The 21,299-nt window shown below is 41.1% G+C and overlaps 1 protein-coding gene across 3 annotated transcripts in view; it reads left to right on the top strand.

Moving 5' to 3' along the window:
- Positions 1-21,299, top strand: part of LOC125463674 (dynein axonemal heavy chain 9-like) — a 453,254-nt gene that overhangs the window by 228,810 nt on the left and 203,145 nt on the right. For 2 of the 3 annotated variants that reach the window (XM_059653803.1, XM_059653805.1), the window contains 3 exons: positions 9,945-10,068; positions 12,106-12,248; positions 20,889-21,050. In XM_059653803.1, coding sequence (XP_059509786.1) covers positions 9,945-10,068; positions 12,106-12,248; positions 20,889-21,050 — 429 coding nt within the window. The remainder of the gene's footprint in view (positions 1-9,944; positions 10,069-12,105; positions 12,249-20,888; positions 21,051-21,299) is intronic. The other variant, XM_059653804.1, reaches the window with a different exon arrangement.

Here is a 21,299-nt window from a genome sequence, read left to right as displayed (position 1 = left end):
TAGGAACGTGACCCCCGACCAGGGGCAAAGAATGAGGAAGTTGGCGGGATTCAGGCAAATGGTGGACTTTTATTCAAGCAAAAACCAGTTAGTGCAGGGAGAGAGCTAAAGGATCTTTCCCGAATCTGGCATCGATGCGAAAACACGATTATTCCCTTAATCTTTGGCTCAGATCAGAAAAGCAATCATTGCCACACTCTGATTTTTACAGTGAAATACAGCATTTTTCTACATTTTGTGTTACAGTAATCACATACAGTATGATCACAGTGTCCTTCCCCCTTTATTCCATATGCACAATCCTGTGAACCACCTCATCAATGATGGGCATTCCAGTGGACAGCCCCAGGTTCCCCTGATCTCATTGTGTTTAACTGACATTGTAATCTTCAGGCCTTGGGATCTTTCTATGCACCCTATTAATTAGCATTCCAAAGTCATTGGTTATACTCCTTCTGGCCTGTCCCAGACTTGCTTATCTCTAAAGACTGCTTGAATTCTGTTATTCGTTGTATTCCATGTGCTATCTCCTTACATATTGTGTTATTCCTTTTAACTGTTCCAATCAGGTCTATAAACAATATAAAAGACAGTCGGTTTTAACTAATGTCAATAAGATTTGTAAGGTTAATTTCTGTTATAAAGTTAGTAATAAAGTGTAAAGTTATACACTACTTCTACTATTATCAAGTTGTGACTAATAAGTTGAAACCAATCTATTTCGTTTAGGGAATACCAGGCACATTTTTAGAGATAAGCGAAAGCATTTCCTGAGTCTATTTAACTTTCACATCTATATTTAAATGTTTTCCCCCTAATGCTTCTGTTATACTTTGGTGATACGTTTATGTATACTTATGTTGAAATCTATCTCTATGATTATCTGAAGAATCTTTAACTGGAACCTTTTTTTAACATTGTGAATAACTTCAAAGAAACAAGTAATTACTCTAAAATCACCTTAGCTGTTGTGTTTACAGTAGCTTGATGAGTTAGGCTGGCTGGTTTGTGTGTTGCAATTTCCACCTTTTGTTCTGACTGGTGCTGTTCACGTAATGGGATGACATCCTTTCATTAATGAGGCTGGAATCAATTACTTGTCTATCTTTAGGCATCCTCTTATCAAACTGTCTCAGACAGTTGCTTGCAGCGCCCCTTGTTGATCTGGGAGGAGCCCTGTTCAAAGGTATCATTATGTTTCGCTTAAATGTTGGAGCAGGCTGTCTCATTTTGTGTCGGCCATTTTGTGCCTTTCAAACATGGGCCCACCCTAACAAAACTTAGCTCTTGGATGGCCATGGTGACTTAGTGGTTAGTATTGCTGCCTCATGGTGCCAGAGAATTGGGTTTGATTTCAGCTTCGGGTAATTGTCTGTGTGGGTTTCCTCCCACAGTTCAAAGATGTACAGGTGAGATGGATTAGCCATGCTGAATTGCCCGTAGTGTCTGCGGATATACAGGCTCAGTGTGTTAGCTATGGGGGATGCAGTGGGTATCTGGGCCGGATGGTCTTCAGAGGGTGGTGAGGACTTGATTGGCTGAATGGTTTCTTTCCACACTGTCGGGATTCTACCATGTGTTGACTAGATATTACAAAAAAAATCAACTAGTCGTGCTTGTAAGTTGTGTTTATCTAAACTATAGAAGTCTCCTCCTTTCCCGCTGTTGATGTCTGTTCCCTTCTTGATTTCTACTTACAATGTAAGTTTAACCTGCCTCTGCTTTAATTATTGTCTTGCCCCTCTTGCCATTGATCATGGTGCCAGTCTTTGCCTTGTCCCATTAATTATGATGTTTGTCTGTCTCAATTCCCAACATTAGTGATGTTTGTTTGGCCCCATCATGGTTTGAAGTGGCCTTGGATGTTGCTCCAGTATGCTTTTCCCAGATTGTTGGATTGTTGTTGATTTTCACCGAAGATGTCCAAAGCCTACCTTTTTCAGTGCGGGTTGGAATTTGACAGTTGAAGGAAGGTGTCTGTTCACCTGTTTAGTTCTTAGTTCTTATTGCTACAGATGCAGTTCAGCAAATGTGTTAAAGGTAAATTTGAAATTAAATATTCCCACTTTGTTACCATTGCACATTCGTACATCATCGCTGCTCCATAATTAATTTAAAAATGTTCAGTACTCAGCTGAACTGAGTTTTCTTTTATCCCCACTCTGAGACTCTGCAGAATTGTGTTATTGTGGACTAATACACCAGAGGCTTCTGAACAATATGAAAAAAATTTATTGGATTCTGAGCAACTGTTTAACTGCTTGTTTTTAAAATACGTTCTGATGTACAATATTCCATAAACTATTGCAAATACCATAGGACTAATGTTCTAATAAAGAAAATGGATAGCTGTTTTGTAAACTCCTCACAACCACCAATAAATGCTCAAGAGACAAGTAGTGATAGTGAAGATTTGGAATTTTTTTATACTTTGGTTTCGGTATCATGTGTATAAGTTCTTCAATTTCCTCATTTTTGCAGAGCCTGTGTGAAAGACATCTGCTTTATTTGAGTTCTTGCATTTATATAGGGTCTTTAGTGAGTTTTGAGAAGATTTGTAGCTCAGGTTGAGGTTCTGGATGTGAGTTTGCTCACTGAGCTGGAAGGTTCGTTTGCAGACGTTTCGTCACCATTCCAGGTAACATCATCAGTGAGCCTCCGATGAAGTGCTGGTGTTATGTCCCGCTTTCTATTTATCTGTTTAGGTTTCCTTGGGTTGGCAGGAAATGACATCACCAACCCAAGGAAACCTAAACAGATAAACAGAAAGCGGAACACAACACCAGTGCTTCATCGGAGGCTCACTGATGATGTTACCTAGAATGGTGACGAAACGTCTGAAAACTAACCTTCCAGCTCAGCGAGCAAACTCACATCCAGGGTCTTTAGTAACAGGTTTGAAGGAGTTTTGATAAGGGGCTTGAGAGGATGAGAGAAACGGTGATCCCTTTCTAGGTCAAGCTCAATATCTGTTGTAATGGTGTGATATGAGTGACATAATGACACTTTGGGATACTCTGCCAACAGAGAGCAGTGGTTGTTGAATTGTTTACACATACAAATAGCATTTTTCTAAATGGGGTGCAAGGATTTTTCTTAAATGTCTATGACAATGACCACTGCTTCAATGGAATGGATTTAATAATAAATAGCTAATGCTTTATTGTCTTTCGAAGAGAACATTTGATACACAATGTTGTAAGCAACATGACTTTGTTCTGTTCTGATTCTTGCAAATGTTTGCTATCCATCCCCATTTCTCCTGCCATGTGCTGCAAGGCACCATGTCATCTGATGCAGTGAATCAGAATACTTCCATTTGTAAGTAATTTGCCAAAGCAAATGCGGTTCAGATCATTCGTTCAGCTGATTATGATGTTTTTCGCGAAGTTGATTTGACCAGCATCTATTGTTCTTCCTCCTTGGGAGGAAATGACAATCAAATAGGAATTGAAATTTCATTAGCTCTTAGTTATGAAGTGGGCCAAACAGTAATCTGGCTGACAGCTGTTAATTCAGCACACTTCAAAGGATGATTCACGTACTTTGTGGTCCAAAATCAGTAGCATGCAAGGGACTAACTTACATTTTTGTTGCTACTGAGAGTTCATGATAAGGTGATTTTATTTTTGGTGTTCCTTTCCCCTTCAAGTTGTAAGTACTGATTATTCTGTACCATGCACAGGTTTTTAACACTGAGTCATGTTATTAAGCCCATTTGGGCTAAGGTAGGAAACCAAATTCTGAGTGAGGTACATTGTTTAGGCACAGAGCCATTTTGCTTTACATTGACATTTACATTTTCATTTTAAGCAATTTACATTTATTTTATCAGAATTGGCCTCAGTACCTAAGTGGGCCCAACAAGGAAAGAACAAGCTGAGGTATTTACTTCAAATTTTGCTGAAGTGAGTAAAGTGTGCAATGCTTAATAATCCCCATGCAACTGCAATCAAATGTGTGACAATGATTTCAGATCATGAGCAAGCCAACTGGGAGAAGAGAACATTTCTCTTCATCACAAATGATAAATCAAAAGAAATACAAAGTAGCTTGCCCTTGTTGAGCTCCAACTGAGTCCTTCATTCTTCCAGTGTTTGATCATATAAGAAGGTCTCTGGTGTTCTCAGCCCTACATTTCAAACAGCCTTTGTGCTTCATTGCTGTCAGTGAGTCCTTTTAGTGTTAGTTTCCTTGTGCAGTAAATTTAAGATTTTACACAGTTCCTTTTAGAAGTCAATTAGGATATGCCCAGGATGTTGTTAAACTGTCTTATTTATCAGATCGTTCCCATTAAGAAAATATATCACTAACAACCGAACAACATAATGAATTAACTGCTCCCTGACAAGGCACCCTGTATTGAAAGATGCACCCTTTAATTGTGTTTCAACTCCATCTTATTAAATGGCACCAAACATGTCAAGAGTACTCAAGGCTGAAACTAAGAGATATTTGGATAATTTGAAATGTGTGTATTTTGCTTTGCTGTGCATTTTCTTGATGCACAGAATGATCCAATGTTTCCCTGGCTAAAGATGATGCACAGTCCATTTCCAGAACAGAATCTTCCAAATGTCATGTGGTGAAAACTATTCATGCAGTTGTGGGGGAGAGAAGGCACTTATTCCTCAAACAAAGATCTGACTACTAAAACGATCTATTAATATATTATGAAGACGAATACCACTTAATACAAAATTGCAGATGAATTTGATTGACATGTTTTTGATTTGATTTATTCATTGTCACATGTACCAAAGTACAGTGAAAAGCTTTGTTTAGGAGCAGTACAGACAAATCATAGTAAGCAAGGACACACAGATTACAGGGTGAAAAAGAAACTTCAATATAGACATACAGGTTACATCGCACAGGGCATGCACTAAGCAAGATCAACATTGGCCAGATCAGCATTATTTGAAGTTAGAGAGCCCATTCATCAGTCCAGTAACAGTTAGGAAGTAGCTGTTCCTGAACCTGCTGATGCTTGTGTTTGAGCTTCGCTATCTTCTGCCTGATGGAGGAGGTTGTAGGAGAGCATTACCATGAATGCCCATGAGGAAAACTGAATGTAAAATGATTCAAGGGTCTAAAGCAGCAACTGTGAATGGAGATAATAAAATGTGAGGCTGGATGAACACAGCAGGCCCAGGAGCATCTCAGGAGCACAAAAGCTGACGTTTCGGGCCTAGACCCTTCATCAGAGAGGGGGATGGGGTGAGGGTTCTGGAATAAATAGGGAGAGGGGGGGAAGCGGACCGAAGATGGAGAGAAAAGAAGATAGGTGGAGAGGAGAGTATAGGTGGGGAGGTACGGAGGGGATAGGTCAGTCCAGGGAAGACTGACAGGTCAAGGAGGTGGGATGAGGTTAGTAGCTACTAACCTCATCCCACCTCCTTGACCTGTCCGTCTTCCCTGGGCTGAGCTATCCCCTCCCTACCTCCCCACCTATGCTCTCCTCTCCACCTATCTTCTTTACTCTCCATCTTCGGTCCTCCTCCCCCTCTCTCCCTATTTATTCCAGAACCCTCACCCTATCCCCCTCTCTGATGAAGGATCTAGGCCCGAAACGTCAGCTTTTGTGCTCCTGAGATGCTGCTGGGTCTGCTGTGTTCACCCAGCCTCACATTTTATTATCTTGGATTCTCCAGCATCTGCAGTTCCCATTATCACTGTGAATGGAGATATTTTGATATAAGCAGGTAGCAAAATTATCAAAGTTAACATAGGAATACATGAAAGTATTGCAAGTCTTTGGAGGTCTTGGGGCTCATTTATATTTAAATGTATTTAATCTGCTGCTGTCTGTCTACAAAAGCTTCATTTATCCTCTATCGGACATCACTTAGTTCAGCTGACAGGGCAGTTGGTTTACAATACACAGTGATGCCAACAGTACAGGATTAATTCCTGCACTGGCTGAGGTTACCTCCTTATGAAGAAGGGTCCCGACCTGAAAGATCAACTAGCCTATCCCACCTCTCCTTATGACTCAAGCCCTCCGTTCCTGACAACATCCTGATAAATCTCTTGTCCTTCTTGGTGCTTTGCTAGCTCGAAGATGAGAAGTCAGATGAGGCGCTTAACACAGATAAAGAATTCTACTGTAACGTTGAGTGTGGGAGGAAGGTATATGGTAGTTAGCCGATTGACAAGTGACAATTAAGCAGCTAAGTGACATTCTGTTTCTTAAAGCTTTCAACCTATGCCTCAGTTGATAACCCCCTCGTATCTGAATCACAAGGTTCCGGTGTTTCAGTTCTCACTGCAGAGACCTGAGCACATAAATCTGTGCTGTTCCTCTACTGCATTGCTGGTGGTATACTGCAGTGTCGGAAATGTTGTACTTTCAACAAGAAATCAACCAGAAACACTATCTGCCCTCTCAGATGGATATAAAAGTTCTTGTGGCACTTTTTCAAAGGAGAATTGTGGAAGTATACCTGGAATTCTGGCCAATATTTATCTGTCAGCCAACATGCCTAAAAACAGACTCCTTGTTCAATTTCACATTTGGGTTACTGGGAGCTTAAGTTATATAAATTTGCTTCAATAGTTCCTATGTTGTGACCATGACTAGACTTCACAGAAGTATTTTATTGGCTGTAAAGCATCTTGGAGCATCCTGTGCTCATGAAATGAGTTGTATAAATGTTGTCTCTCTTTGCAAATGAGGACTGCATTGTCAAGTTAAAAGCAGACAAAAAGAGCAAAGCTCAACACTGTTTGTATTTATCACCTGAACAAGCTGCAATTACTTCCACTTCAGGGTATCACACATCTGGCACATTTCACATTTACAAACAGTTCCAGCTCTACATGTTTAAATGGGTTTGAGATGCCTCTCATTCTTTGTGATTATAAATCTCATTCCTAACAGTGATCTGATCTCTGGAGTTATGTAATGGAAGGCGTTATAAAATGAAATAAAATTCCACAGCAATGAGACATAATAAATGTCACTCTGGATTGAGTTTTACAGTTAATTTGTATATTTTGAATAATGTCACATGTTTACAGGTGAATCATTATAAAATTGAAAAGGAATACAGCACAACACTATCTTTTGCATGATTCACCTTGATGCTGTCTAGTTCCTGTTTATCAGATATGGAATATCTCAAGAATGGATGTATTTTTGCAGCAGGGTTGGAGGAGAAAATCACTCGTCAGGTTTCTTTTTAAATCTCACCCCCATATTTGAGCCAACTATTAAATTGTTGAGCTCCATGATTACTATAAAATTATGGAGGTTGTGTGCGTTGCTTAGGCTGCAGGCCCAGGTAGAAAGTGTGCAGCCTTGGAAGGATGGGCTTCCACTATGGGAGAGGACCATAATGGCACCTTCAACTTGAGGTGCGTTCATGGCTCAAAAAAAAACTGTGGCCTGACAGCTTCCTGATGATAGTTAAGGAGGGGTGAAACCTCTGTCTCTGCCTCTTCCTCTTCCACTACCCAGTTGGCAAGTCAGCTGCAAGTGCAAACCTGTCAAGCAGCAGACCTGACACCCCCCCCATACTGCCTTCACCTCCATCTTGCCATCAAAACCACATCTACAGAGCTGGTATGGTCTATCCTGTGTGTCCCAATAAAACCTACAAAACTCTACTCTTTAAAGTGTTGGCAAAGATCTGTAGCTCAGGTGGTGGATGAGGTTTTTGTCTTGCTCGCCGAGCAAGCCAACAACCTCAAACTTTACTCTTGTTTGATATAATGGCAAATAAATCCCTCAATTTGTTGCTGTCTGGACCCATTCCTCTCTGTTATTATGACTGATGTGAGAAGTGCACTGTTTTTCATGGCATCACTGATCACAGTATAAATGGTTTTATCTGCGTCCTGATACGACCAATCTTATTCTGTTTCTGTTTACGAGTAAAAATTCTACAATAAGGTTTCTTTAATGAACACTGAATTATTAATTTGTTACAAGGCAAAATGTTTTCAGTGAAGATGCAAAACTGCATTCACTTATTTTATAGTGTGAAACATAACTGTTTACTTGCCTAAATAGTAACAAATGCGCGCGCACACACACACACACGAAAGAATTCGTAGATTTCTTTCCGAAGAGATTCACTTTCAGGAATTTAAAAAACACTTCTGGCCAATGAGTCATATTGCTGAGTATACAAAGGACAAGGTTGAAGGTGAGCACGTAGTGGTTGGTCTGGTGGCATGGTGGTTGGCACATCTGCCTCATGGTGTCAGGTTCGAATCCAGCCTCGGGCGACTGTCTATTTGGAGCTTGCGCAATCTCTCCGTGTCTGCGTGGGTTCCCTCCGGGTGCTCCGGTTTCCTCCCACAGTCCAAAGATGTGCAGGCTCGGTGGATTGCCCAGAGATGTGCAGGCTAGGTGGGTTCGCCATGGGAAATGCAGGAATAGGAATGGGGGATGGGTCAGGGTGGGATGCTCTTCGGACTGGCAGTGTGGACTCAATGGGTTGAATAGCCTGGTTCCAGACTGTATGGATTCAACCAGCTGTAGATGGGTATCACCAAAGTGTGTCTCTGGGTTTTTGGCAGATATCGGCTAGTCGGGAATTATAGAAACAAGAGGTTTTCCAGTCACTTTTCAAGAGGACAGTTAAATTTCATAACTGCATTCTCCACAAAAATGCTCCAAGAACAAGACACGCATGATGAGCAACTTGGCCTGAAGCAAACCTCCAGCTCCCCATCAACTGAAAATCATAAACTATCTCAAAGCCTGCAAAACACCATTCAAACAAAACAGCCATAAAACCAAGCATAAAAACAATCATGTAGTTTCCTTGAGGCAAGTTCACGCAAACAATTATCAGCAATTATCTCGTACAATATCTTTTCTAAGAAATGCCTTGTTTTATAAAAAGTTTTAACACGTTTTCATTGCCCTCTAAAAAGAATACCACTCCAGGTAGCCACAGTCTTTCAAACTCACGTACACAAAAACTAATTAGATGTGGATAAATCATAATACAGCACTAATTTCAGAATTCAGAACCTAACGATGACCAGAAGCAAATGTCAATTCTTGGAAAAATCCCATCTGGCTTGCTAATGTCTTTCAGGAAGGAAATCAGGCTTCCTTACCTGGTCTGGCCTACATGTGACTCCAGACCCAAAACAATGTGGCTGACTCCTAACTGTCCTCTGGGTAATTAGGGATGGGTAATAAATGCTGGCCTAGCCAGTGGTGCCCACATCCCATGAATAAATAAAAAAAAAACTTAGGTCAATATTAGCTTTTGTACATCCTAGGCCTATCTACATGTCACCTTCTGCATATTCTCTGAGGTTTTCAAGGCATCTGATGTGCAATCCAATCCTTTCTGGATTATTTTTTGTGTAACCCATCTTAATTCTGTTTCCTATCAAGTGAACTCTTGTCTATGTGGTATCTTCCATATTACACGTTAATCTATTTATTATCTTTGTAATGCATTCCTGTCTCCACATTATTCTATTGTTGCAGTTCAGCCTTGGAAAAGTAAGTGTACTGTTGTTTCTGATTCAGAAAGTTTAAGCAGCTTTCCAAAGAAGTGCACACATAATCCAGAAGGATACTTGAGTGCAGTATTGGGGGAGTGCTGCATTTTCAGAGCTTTCTTTTGGATGTGATGTTTAACCGTGGTTCTGTTAACTAACTTTCTGGTGGATTTAATTGATCACCTATGCATTTGAAGAAGATCTTAACCATAAACGAGCACCAGTGAAAAGCAGATTATTTGGAGCATCGTCAGCATTTAACTCATGACTAGAACTTGGTTATCTATGGCGAGGACTTGGCTGCAACATTCCCTAAGTGTATTTGTAAAGTATTTAACATCTTTAAATTGTTTTAATATGCCTCTAAGATTTAATTTGTACCTTACAAGTGCAAGTTCTTTCCTAAGATCCACTAATATTAACTGCAATTACTGCACCTTTGTCAATAACTTGGCTTCTTTCTTACACAGACTGATCTTGGTAGCCTGTACTTAAATGCTGGAGTTAAGAATTTGGGCACTGTATTCCTCATGACAGATGCTCAAGTGGCTGATGAAAAGTTTTTAGTTCTCGTGAATGACCTACTTGCATCAGGTAAGGCTTGTGTTCATTCTAAGGTATGTTGCCTTTTAAAATGTTCTTAACCTTCGAGACATGTGTTTCCATTTTACCTACCACATAGCAGATTTCCAAATGAGAATTAGCACCTTTGTTTTAAGTGCCCAAAGCAACATTAGTACTCATCTTCTTTCTTGGTAAGTTAATGTGTTTATTTAACACAACGTAGAAAAAGACCCTAAGATTCAAAAGTAGGCCAGTTGGCCCTCTCTGTGATTCAGTGGGATCAGGATTGATCAAATGATCCTCAACTCCACTTCCTTGCCTTATCACCATAATCATTGATTTTAAAATGGTTTCTAACCTGTCTATCTCACCCATGAATGTACTGAATGACCTATCTTTGACAACCCAATGATTATGATACTCCCACTTTAAACAAAAGTAACATGAATCAGCAAGTCGAGGTAACACAGTGTGGAGCTGGAGGAACACAGCAGGCCAGGCAGCATCAGAAGAACAGGAAAGCTGACATTTCAGGTCAGGACCATTCTTCAGAAATTTCCGAAGAAGGTTCCCGACCCGAAACATCAGCTTTCCTGTCCTTTTGATGCTGCCTGGCCTGCTGTGTTCCTCCAGCTCCACACTGTGCTGTCTCTATTTCATTTATACTATCTGAGTAGAAACATTGTTAACATTTTCAAACTTCCACATGAAGACAATGCGTTCAGACAGCTGAGGATGATGTTGGTAGCTCACCATTAGTTTATTGAAACCAGGAATATATTATTGTAAATACACATAAATTATAACATGAACCATTTCATTATCAGGATTTAATCTCCACATATGTAACTAGTTTTAAGCATATTCTAGGAGATGGCAAGAACTCAGATGCTGGATTCAGAGTCAATACAGTGTGGAGCTGGAGGAACACAGCAGGTCAGGACTGATCAACCTGAAACATTGACTTTCCTGCACCTTTGATAGTACCTGACCTGCTGTGTTCTTTCAGCTCCACACTGTGTTGAATAATCATATGCTATCTTATTTCCGTACCCTCACCCTCTCTCCCTTCACACATTCTGGGAATTTTATTGCTGTGGTCACACATGAGAGCCAGATACTGAAAAGAAATACATCCTCCAGGACATGAATGTGCATTTGTATCATGATTTGGGTGCCTTGAGAAACGAAGATGGGCTTGCTTCATTTTACAAGTACCTGAAAATGATGGGCAGGAAAAGATTGGATGGTCCCTCAAACTTGCCTCGTGCTCATGAAACAGTCCATCAAAGCTAGGTGTCTCTACCTATTTCCCTACAGTTTAATAAGTTGTGGAAGAAAATCTGAGAACAAAACCTGAGGCTGACAGAAAGCAAAAACACAGGAACATTCCCTCTCTGATCCCCTCAGAGATGAAATCCAACCAGTAGATTGCGTTAAACGTTATCTATTCATTCACTTCTACATGATGCAATTTCTGGTCCAGTCACAACAGGGTCCAGTTTTGGCTTGAAGCAATAAATCTGTTAACTGTTGTGAACTTCTATATGTTAGTTAATGACTCTTCTAGCAAAATTAATACCCTTGTGTGAAGGAATTAATGTGCTGAGAGCATAAACACAGAAAATCCTGTGTTGTGTGGCTTGTTGAGACTTCACTGTTATGGCTGTATAAGCAGGGCTAAAATAGCATTAGATTTTATTGATAAATGACAGCAGCAATAAAATAGGTAGTTCAGGATGCCAGCATATGTGTCATTTTGATTTGTAGTAAGTCCCATTCTATCTCCAGTGCTGAATCTGTAAGGTGCCCTTGGGCAGAAAGCCATTGTGAATGAACTTTCCATCTGAACTGCATAAATATCTCTTAATAAATAAGCAAATGCAAATTACTTTTTCTCCTGAAGCAAAAGTCTTTGTACTCGGTGAAAAATGGGCTCTGCAAAATTTTTATGGCCGCCTAAGGGTGTGTTTGGAATTTGTTTATCATGTATCACTATGGATGATTATTGAACGCTATTTTATATGACTTACCTAATGTACTGTTCCTCACCTCTATTGCCGATAGGTGAAATTCCTGACCTGTTACCTGATGAAGAGGTGGAAAATATTATTAACAATGTACGGAACGAAGTCAAAGGACTGGGATTGATAGACACCAGGGAAAATTGCTGGAAATTCTTCATAGATCGTGTCAGGAGACAACTCAAGGTAGTTCTGAACCAAAGAAAATTGTTTTTCCTTCTTAGATAACAAAGTGTGGAGCTGGATGAACACAGCAGGCCAAGCAGCATCTTAGGAGCACAAAAGCTGACGTTTCAGGCCTAGACCCTTCATCAGAGAGGGGGATGGGGAGAGGGCTCTGGAATAAATAGGGAGAGAGGTGGAGGCAGATCAAAGATGGATAGAGGAGAAGCTAGGTGGAGAGGAGAGTATAGGTGAGGAGATAGGGAGGGGATAGGTCAGTCCAGGGAGGATGGACAGGTCAAGGGGGGAATGAGGTTAGTAGGTAGGAAATGGAGGTGCAGCTTGAGGTGGGAGAAGGGGATAGGTGAGAGGAAGAACAGGTTAGGGAGGCAGGGACGAGCTGGGCTGGTTTTGGGATGCAGTGGGAGGAGGGGAGATTTTGAAGCTTGTGAAATCCACATTGATACCATTGGGCTGCAGGGTTCCCAAGCGGAATATGAGTTGCTGTTCCTGCAACCTTCGGGTGGCATCGTTGTGTGGCACTGCAGGAGATGCATTGCATCCCCACCCCTGTCTGCCTTCAGGAGAAACCACTCTCTCCGTGACTCCCTTGTTCGCTCCACACTGCCCTCCAACCCCACCACACCCGGCACCTTCCCCTGCAACCGCAGGAAGTGCTACACTTGCCCCCACACCTCCTCCCTCACCCACATCCCAGACCCCAAGATGACTTCCCATATCAAGCAGATGTTCATCTGCACATCTGCCACCGCAGTATACTGCATCCGCTGTGCCTGTTGTGGCTACCTCTACATTGGGGAAATCAAGCGGAGGCTTGGGGACCACTTTGCAGAACACCTATGCTTGGTTCGCAATAAACAACTGCACCTCCCAGTCACGAACCATTCCAACTCCCCCTCCTATTCCTCAGACATGTCCCCTGGGCCTCCTGCAGTGCCACAACGATGCCACCCGAATGTTGAAGGAACAGCAACTCATTTTCCGCTTGGGAACCCTGAAGCCCAATGGTATCAATGTGGATTTCACAAGCTTCAAAATCTTCCCTCCCCCCACTGCATCCCAAAAACAGCCCAGCTCATCCCCCCCCCTCCCTAAACAGCTCTTCCTCTCACCTATCCCCTCCTCTCGCCTCAAGCCACGCCTCCATTTCCTACCTACTAACCTCATCCCACCTCCTTGACCTGTCTGTCCTCCATGGACTGACCTATCCCCTCCCTATCTCCGCATCTATACTCTCCTCTCCAACTATCTTCTCCTGTATCTTTCTTCGATCTACCTCCCCCTCTTCCCCCTATTTATTTCAGAGCCCTCTCCCCACCCCCTCTTCTGATGAAGGGTCTCGGCCCGAAACATCAGCTTTTGTGCTCCTAAGATGCTGCTTGGCCTGCTGTGTTCATCCAGCTACACACTTTGTTATCTCAGATTCTCCAGCACCTGCAGTTCCCATTATCTCTGCTTTTCCTTCTTATTTCTGATCACTGAGCAGATATAGCAATATTCATTTCAAAATTGATTTGCCAATTGTTATCAACAGAAGAAGCTAAGACATGTTTTTACAGTAGAAAATCAGTAATTTATTGAGTATTGGTGTAAAAGAAATTGGAATTAAAAGGGAATTGTTTGAGTAACTTCAATCTCATCATATTTCAACAACAAAATATAACCTGCTGGAAGTCCTCAGCTGATTGAGTTAGCACCTGAGAAATGGATGAGAATTTTCTCGTAAAGAATTAAATAAACGTGACAGTTTTCCACACTGAGCTTCTCCAAATGACACAGCATATGTAATCTATTAAATAGCTGATGAACTAGGGGTAAGCTTGTCCTAGCTTGCTTCATAGAATATTCTACAGCACACAGAAAGGGAAGACCTACTTCTTAGCTGTCAGACAGGGTCAAATTTGAAAAGTTCCCACGGTTGAAAGTGCACAATTACATCCATTTTCTTCAAACAAAGCCCATTACCAACCATCCTAAAGGTTGATGCAGAGTTTTGATGATCTTAAGTGGACTCAGCCTGAAGTGAATCTTAGCAGTTCATTTTTAATGGGTTGAATAGTAAATCTGGTGCACAGCAAGAAAGATTGGAAGCTCAGTTTTGATTGTCAATTTATGATGAGTTGATGCAATATCAATGCCCTATCATTAGATATTATTGTCATCAGTTTTCATCTAAAGATATTCAAGGGTAAACCCTACTAGCTGAATCCTGTGATCTTCTACTTTTGGAGACTAAAAGTCCAGTGTTTTGTAATATAATCATAATGCATATCCAGATCTAATTCCTTAGCTGTTCATTCCAAAGCACCATGGCATTTAGAAACAATTCATGAAAACAGAAGTGTTCATTTTCATTCATGGAATTTTTTTTTTTCTGAGAGTTGTTGATGTCAATCTTTTTTTTAAACTTCTCAGTATCTCTTTGCGTTCTCTGCCTGTCAGCAGGTTTGACCAATAGCACCCCAGTCTGTTCCACAGGTTGGATAAGTAGGTCGGAAGAAAACCCACCCCAGGGGTTTGAATCCACTGCTATGGACACCAATCTGATCCAACCAATTCCGTGGAGTCGCAAAGAATCAGAGTTGCTCTGGCAACATGGTTTTTTACATGTTTTGTAGCCTGGAACTGTGTGTGATGATGGTTAAGGTTTCGATTATCTTTTACCCTTGTGGATGACCAGGAATCTCTCCCATTCTTACTGCCAACCATTGGTGTGTGTCGAACGGATTCACAGCTTGCTAATGAACAGGTTTAGCCACATAACGAATGCTACTTCCTTGATAATCATAGAACTTAGAATCCCTATAGTGTGGAAGGAGCCCTTACAGCCCATTGAATCCTTATTGACTGTCTGGATAGCATACCAACCAAACCCACCCCCTCCCTATCCCTGTAACCCTGCATTTTTCATGGCTAATCCACCTCTTTGGAGTGTGGGAGGAAACCCATGCAGACACAGGGAAGACATAGAAACTCCACACTGTCAGTCGCCTAAGGACAGAATTGAACCTGGGACCCTGGCACTGTGAGGCAGCAGTGTTAACTGCTGAGCCACCATGCTTCCCTCAATGCATCCTGGAGTGGGGGTTTGAACCTGGTGTGGTGTTTTCCTTTTGGCCAGTTTCCTCCTGAAGTTCAAATATATGCAGGTTAGGTGGATAGGGCATGCTAAATTACCCATAGTGGCTAGGGATGGCTAGGTTAGGTGGGGTAGCCATGGGAATGCAGGGCTACAGGGATAGAGTAGGACAGTGAGCTGTTGTGGACTTCTTGGGCCAAATAGCCCATTTCCACACTGTAGGGTTATGTGGATTTACAGAACGAATATTGTCTCAGGGATTATGCTACTGGATTTTAGAATCTATGTGCTTGCAACAAATTTTCAAAGAGCTCATGCCTGCAATAGGCATAGCAGTAGTTAAACTTAGAAAATGGATAATAAAACTCATTACAGATGTAAAAATTCTTAAATATTTTATTCTGCCTCTCAAAGGAAAAAACTGACTGCGGTCAGACAAAGTTAATTCTCTTCCGAATAAGAAGATGCAAGATGTTCTGTTAGCTGTAACTCACCACATTTGAAAGTGGGGCCATTGTTAGTGACAAACTTTTTCAGAAACATTATTGTGTCCCAGAGTTTGTCAATGGTTTATGTCATTGCTTACTGAAGGAAAATTTGATTAAGCCTGGGATCCCCAGTGTGCAGAATTCTAAGTACATGGCTGTAGGGTTGACATCCTGGAGTGCTAGATTTCAATTCATCACTCCAGGAATAGTCATCAAGCTTTAGCAATCTAATGTAATTTATCTTTTTATCCTTCTTAACCTACATTCAGCTAATTGCTACATCTACTGAGTATGTTCCAGTGCCAAGCTAAATTTGTGAAAAAGAAACGACCTTCTATCTGGGATAATAAAATGTGAGGCTGGATGAACACAGCAGGCCAAGCAGCATCTCAGGAGCTATCTGGAATTGCTCTGTGGACAGTTACCTATTGATTAAGAAGCTCATTATTGGGGAAGCCCATGGCCAAAGAAGTCGCAAAATGGTAGCCGCTGAATTTTTTATTAGCATAAAAATGGTGGAGAGGATGTTGAGCTGCAATATCAAAATTATCTTGCTTGGTTCAGTATTAGATTGAGACCACAATTTAGGGCAATGGTAGCTTTGAGAAAAAGATAAACCCAAGGTAACAGAGTTAGGCAGAATAATGAATCTTACAAATTAATATGCAGGGAGTTCTATACAAACCACAACTATAAGAAGTAGCCTGATAAGGGATACTTCGGAACAGACAGCCCAAAGTTTATAATTTAACAAGAATTAAAAGAAAAGTATGATTCTCCAATAACAGAGGCAAATGATAAGGTAAAAGGAGAATGAGATAATATCTTCTAAAACTTAGGAGTTCAGCACAAGCTCATTGAGCTGTGAAAGCGTTTGAATTTCAGTCTTATTAATGGAATAGATGTTGCCTTATCAAATAGAAGAGTTAATGTTGAAATAGTTGGAGTAGGGTCAGTAATTTTTAACTTAAAAGGCAGCAGAAGACTACAATGCGTTACAGTTACAGCTGTTGGACAGAGGGACGGTGTTTACATGAACTTTCAAGATCAGGTGGGACAGAAGTTGCTCACAACTTCTTGGCTAAAGAATTCCAACATTGAGTGTAACCATATAACTTTATACATAAACTAACTTTATATTAGAACTGATATTATGAATTTTATAGCAATTAATAGAAATTAGCATCTTTTATCTTCTCTGATTCGGATACTAGGAAATATAAGATGAGTAATAGAATCAGTTAAGGTTAGCAATGAATACAATGAACATCAGAATTCCAACAGTCCTTTGAGATAACCAAGTCTGGAAAATGTCTGAGAAAGGGTATTACTGTTAACATTTCAATGTAAATTAATGGGGTATGTTGTAAGATTCCAGGGCCTGATGATAGCGATGTCTGGTGAGTATCATGGGATCCTACAGAAGCCAGGGAGGTCCACAGGAATGTCCATCATTGACCGGACGTTTTACAGGATTGGATGTATAGAATAGATGGATGGAACAATGACATCAGTGTTGCATGTAATCATTATAACATGAAAAGTATAAAAATACTGTACTGCCCCCCTGAACAGCATACCACCACCATACCCTATCCCTGCATTTTTCATAGCTAATGCACTTAGCCTGCAATTTTTTGGACTATGTGAAGAAATTAGAGCTCCTGGAGGACACAGGCAGAATATGCAAACTCCACACAGAGGGTTGCCTGAGGCTAGAATTGAACCCAGGTCTTCGGCGCTGTGAGGCAGCAGGGTTAACCACTGAACCACTGCCATATTCAGCTGGCAAAGCCAGAGTGTCACTGACCTTGCCTCCAACCTGAGCCAGATGAAGACAGAGGGTGGTAGCTGATGGGAAATGTTCATCCTGGAGTTCAGTTACTAGTGGTGTACTGCAAGGATCTGTTTTGGGGCCACAGCTGGTTGTCATTTTTATAAATGACCTGGATGAGGCCCTAGAAGGATGGGTTCGTAATTTGCAGACGACACTGAAGTCAATGGAGTTGTGGATAGTGCAGAAGGATGTTGTAGGTTACAGAGGGATATAAATAAGCTGCAGAGCTGGGCTGAGAGGTGACAAATGGAGTTTAATGCGGAAAAGTATGAGGTGATTCACTTTGAAAGAATACAGAGTACAGGGCTAATGGTAAGATTCCTGGTAGTGTGGACAAGCAGACAGATCTGGGTGCCCATGTGCATAGACCCCTGAAAGTTGCCACCCAGGTTGATAGGGTTGTTAAGAAGGCATAGATAGGGTGCACAACGAGAGCCTTTTTCCTCGGGTGGAGATGGCTAGCACGAGGGGACATAGCTTTAAATTGACGGGTGATAGATATAGGACAGATGTCAGAGGTAGGTTCTTTAGGATTATTTTCATTAGAAAGTCGGAGACTGGGGGGGACCTGATTGAGGTCTACAAAATCATGAGGGGTATAGACAGGGTGGATAGCAAAAAGCTTTTTCCCAAAGTGGGAGACTCTATTACTAGGGGTCATGAGTTCAAAGTGAGAGGAGGGAAGTTTAAGGGAGATATGCGTGGAAAGTTCTTTACACAGAGGGTGGTGGGCGCCTGGAACGTGTTGCCAGCAGAGGTGGTAGACGCAGACACGTTAGCGTCTTTTAAGATATATTTGGATAGGTACATGGGTGGGCAGGGAGCAAATGGACATAGACCGTTAGAAAATAGATGACAGGTTAGACAGAGGATCTTGATTGGCGCAGGCTTGGAGGGCCGAAGGGCCTGTTCCTGTGCTGTAATTTTCTTTCTTCTTTGTTCTTTGACTCAGAGAGTAGTAAGGGTGTGGAATGCCCTGCCTGCAACAGTAGTAGACTCACCACATTTAAGGGCATTTAAATGGTCATTGGATAAACATATGGATAATAATGGAATAGTGTAGGATAGATGGGCTTTAGTTTGGTTTCACAGGATGGCGCAACATCGAGGGCTGAAGGGCCTGTACTGTGCTGTAGTTTTCCATGTTCTATGTTCTAGATTTAAGAGGCCAACTGGGGCCCATGTGTAAGTCAGCTTCGGAGCAGTCTTTGGCCTCTCCCCCACTGTGTGGTAAGAGAGCTCTGAATAAATATTGATTGTGCTGCTAAAAATGTAACTCAAGACTCCTCTTTCACATCTCTCCCCAACTCTGATATATAGATAAGTCAGACTTTCATCAAGTTTTCCAAATTCCATGGATCTTTAAAATTGAGGATCAGATCTGGATTTCTATTTCTTCAGTTCCAATAGATCCAGTTTTTTTTTCCAACCACGAGGGTATGATTGAACAAGGGAAAAATCTGAACTCAGTACAGCCATTTGAGATTAGCTTTGAGTTCTGTCAGGATCTGTTTTGGCTGTCCTGAGGGACTTAACTTGCTGTGTGAGACATGCAAATTGATGGAATAGATGTCAATGCTCTTGCGTATATCAGGACTGCTATGTGTCACGGAATTATTTTAATTACCTGCTCTTAAACTCGGGAATAAAAGAAATTAAACAATCAGTGTGTGTTATTTGAAAATTAAGTATGCCAGATTGCTATGATTGACAGGCCATTCAGTGTAGGTTAGAAAATCAAACTGACCCTGTTGTTTTTCAGTTGAGTTATTTGTCAATGTTTCACCAAATGCTGTTGTTATGTCATAACATGCAAATGCTTGACTGAGTTAAATAAGCTAAAATTATCTCAGTAAGGCATTCTAATTTCTACATTGATTGACAGTTTAAAGTAGCTAATAAGCATTAATTGCCTCTCAGCAGGCTGCTGATTAGAATTGTGGCTGTTCTTATAAAAGATTGACCAGTTGAGGAGACTTACAAGCTTTGAATGGATTTCATTAGGGGGATATTGCTTCACTAACAAGTGTGCATGAATGAAAGTTGTTTTAGATGAGAAAAACAATTGATCTCCTGGTGGCATCTGAAGCATGCCTATCTTGGATACTGGAGATTGCCTTGGAGGTGGTATGGAGAATATGAGGGGCATTGGCTGGATGGAGTCATGAGTTGGCATGGAGAAGATGTGATGGGTGATGAGTAAGGAGGGTATGAGATGTGAAAGCTAGTGGGCCTGACAGTTTCTAAGATAACTGAGGTCCAGAGTACTAAACTCAGTCTTTAAACCATACTCCTGAGACGACGCTTGGCCTCTGTGACAACCTGTGATTGGCTTTATAAGCTGGCAAGACCAAATGTATTCTAATTGCCTCACCAGCCAACAAAACAGGGTCATGTGGGGGTATTTCTACTGAGGTGTGACTGTTCGATCAGTGAGTTTCAAAAATCCAGCTCTGATTGCAAGTTGTGGCATCACACGGTGGAGGAAAGGAGTTTTCAGGTTTCAGCTTGAACTCATTTTCTCTTATTACCTGGGTCATTGAAGTAAGCTAACAATATGACAATCAATATAAATTTATTGTTCAATTCTGTGCAATTATTTGTATGTCCATAGAACCAGTTTTAGGTCTTCTGTGTAGGTTCATATGCTATTTATGTGGTAGTGTTCACGCTGACCAAAGCAAAGTCAATGACTGTGTTTACTCAAATTATTTGTAAATGTTCATTGAGAAAAGACAACATGCCTATTTATACTTTGGAAGGATAATTTGTTTGTAAATCAGTTATTTGATGCAGAATATATTTAAAACAATAGCTCAGCTGTAGGGACATTTCAAGTTAGCCAGAGAGTTTCGTTTGATCTAAGTAGAGCTACGCTTCAGAAACAGCCATGAAGCCTAATCAGTACGTATTCTGCACACGAGAATTGAAAACAGCCTTCAATCAGTCTATACTTTTTCCAAGCAGAACATGTGGTCATGTGCTATTGTATCATTTTGGAATTTTTTCCGCTAATATGTTCAACTTTGCTGATCCTGAACTGGAAAGTAGTGTTTGCATAAATATAAAAAAAAATGATTGGTGAGTCTTTAAAGCTGTACAGTATTAATTCCAGACTAATTATTACTATTAGATAAATGACAGTGGAAACAACAGCCTATCTCTTGCGAGTGGAATCACAGGGCATTTCTTGTCTGTTGAATACAGTTATGAGACAACTTGCTGCTGTTTTCTCTCAGGTTGCTTTGTGCTTCTCACCTGTCGGTAACAAGCTGCGAATCCGTGGTCGGAAGTTCCCTGCTGTTGTGAACTGCACTGCAATAGACTGGTTCCACGAGTGGCCCCGAGAGGCTTTGGAGTCTGTCAGCCTGCGTTTCTTACAGGAGACTGACAATGTTGATGTAAGATAATAACCAAGTTGTTACCAAGTTAGTGAAGGCCGCTGAGGTGCTTTGTGGGGTTACTGCTGAAATTTGTTTTTTTCCCTCCGGTGCTGGGCAGCAAGCCAAATCACTGTGAACAGAAAGTTATGGTTAGTTATTGACTTGAGTGGACCAACATAGATCAAATCAACTGATTAATCTGTTTTTGTGATATTAATGAAACATCCACCATCTTCTATTAGTCACCTCAGTATTGCATTAAGATTA

This window comes from Stegostoma tigrinum, chromosome 22 (genome assembly GCF_030684315.1).
Source record: "Stegostoma tigrinum isolate sSteTig4 chromosome 22, sSteTig4.hap1, whole genome shotgun sequence".
In the NCBI taxonomy this organism is placed as follows: Eukaryota; Metazoa; Chordata; class Chondrichthyes; order Orectolobiformes; family Stegostomatidae; genus Stegostoma; species Stegostoma tigrinum.
Note: the sequence above shows the minus strand (reverse complement) of the source record. Positions and strands in the feature narration are given on the sequence as shown.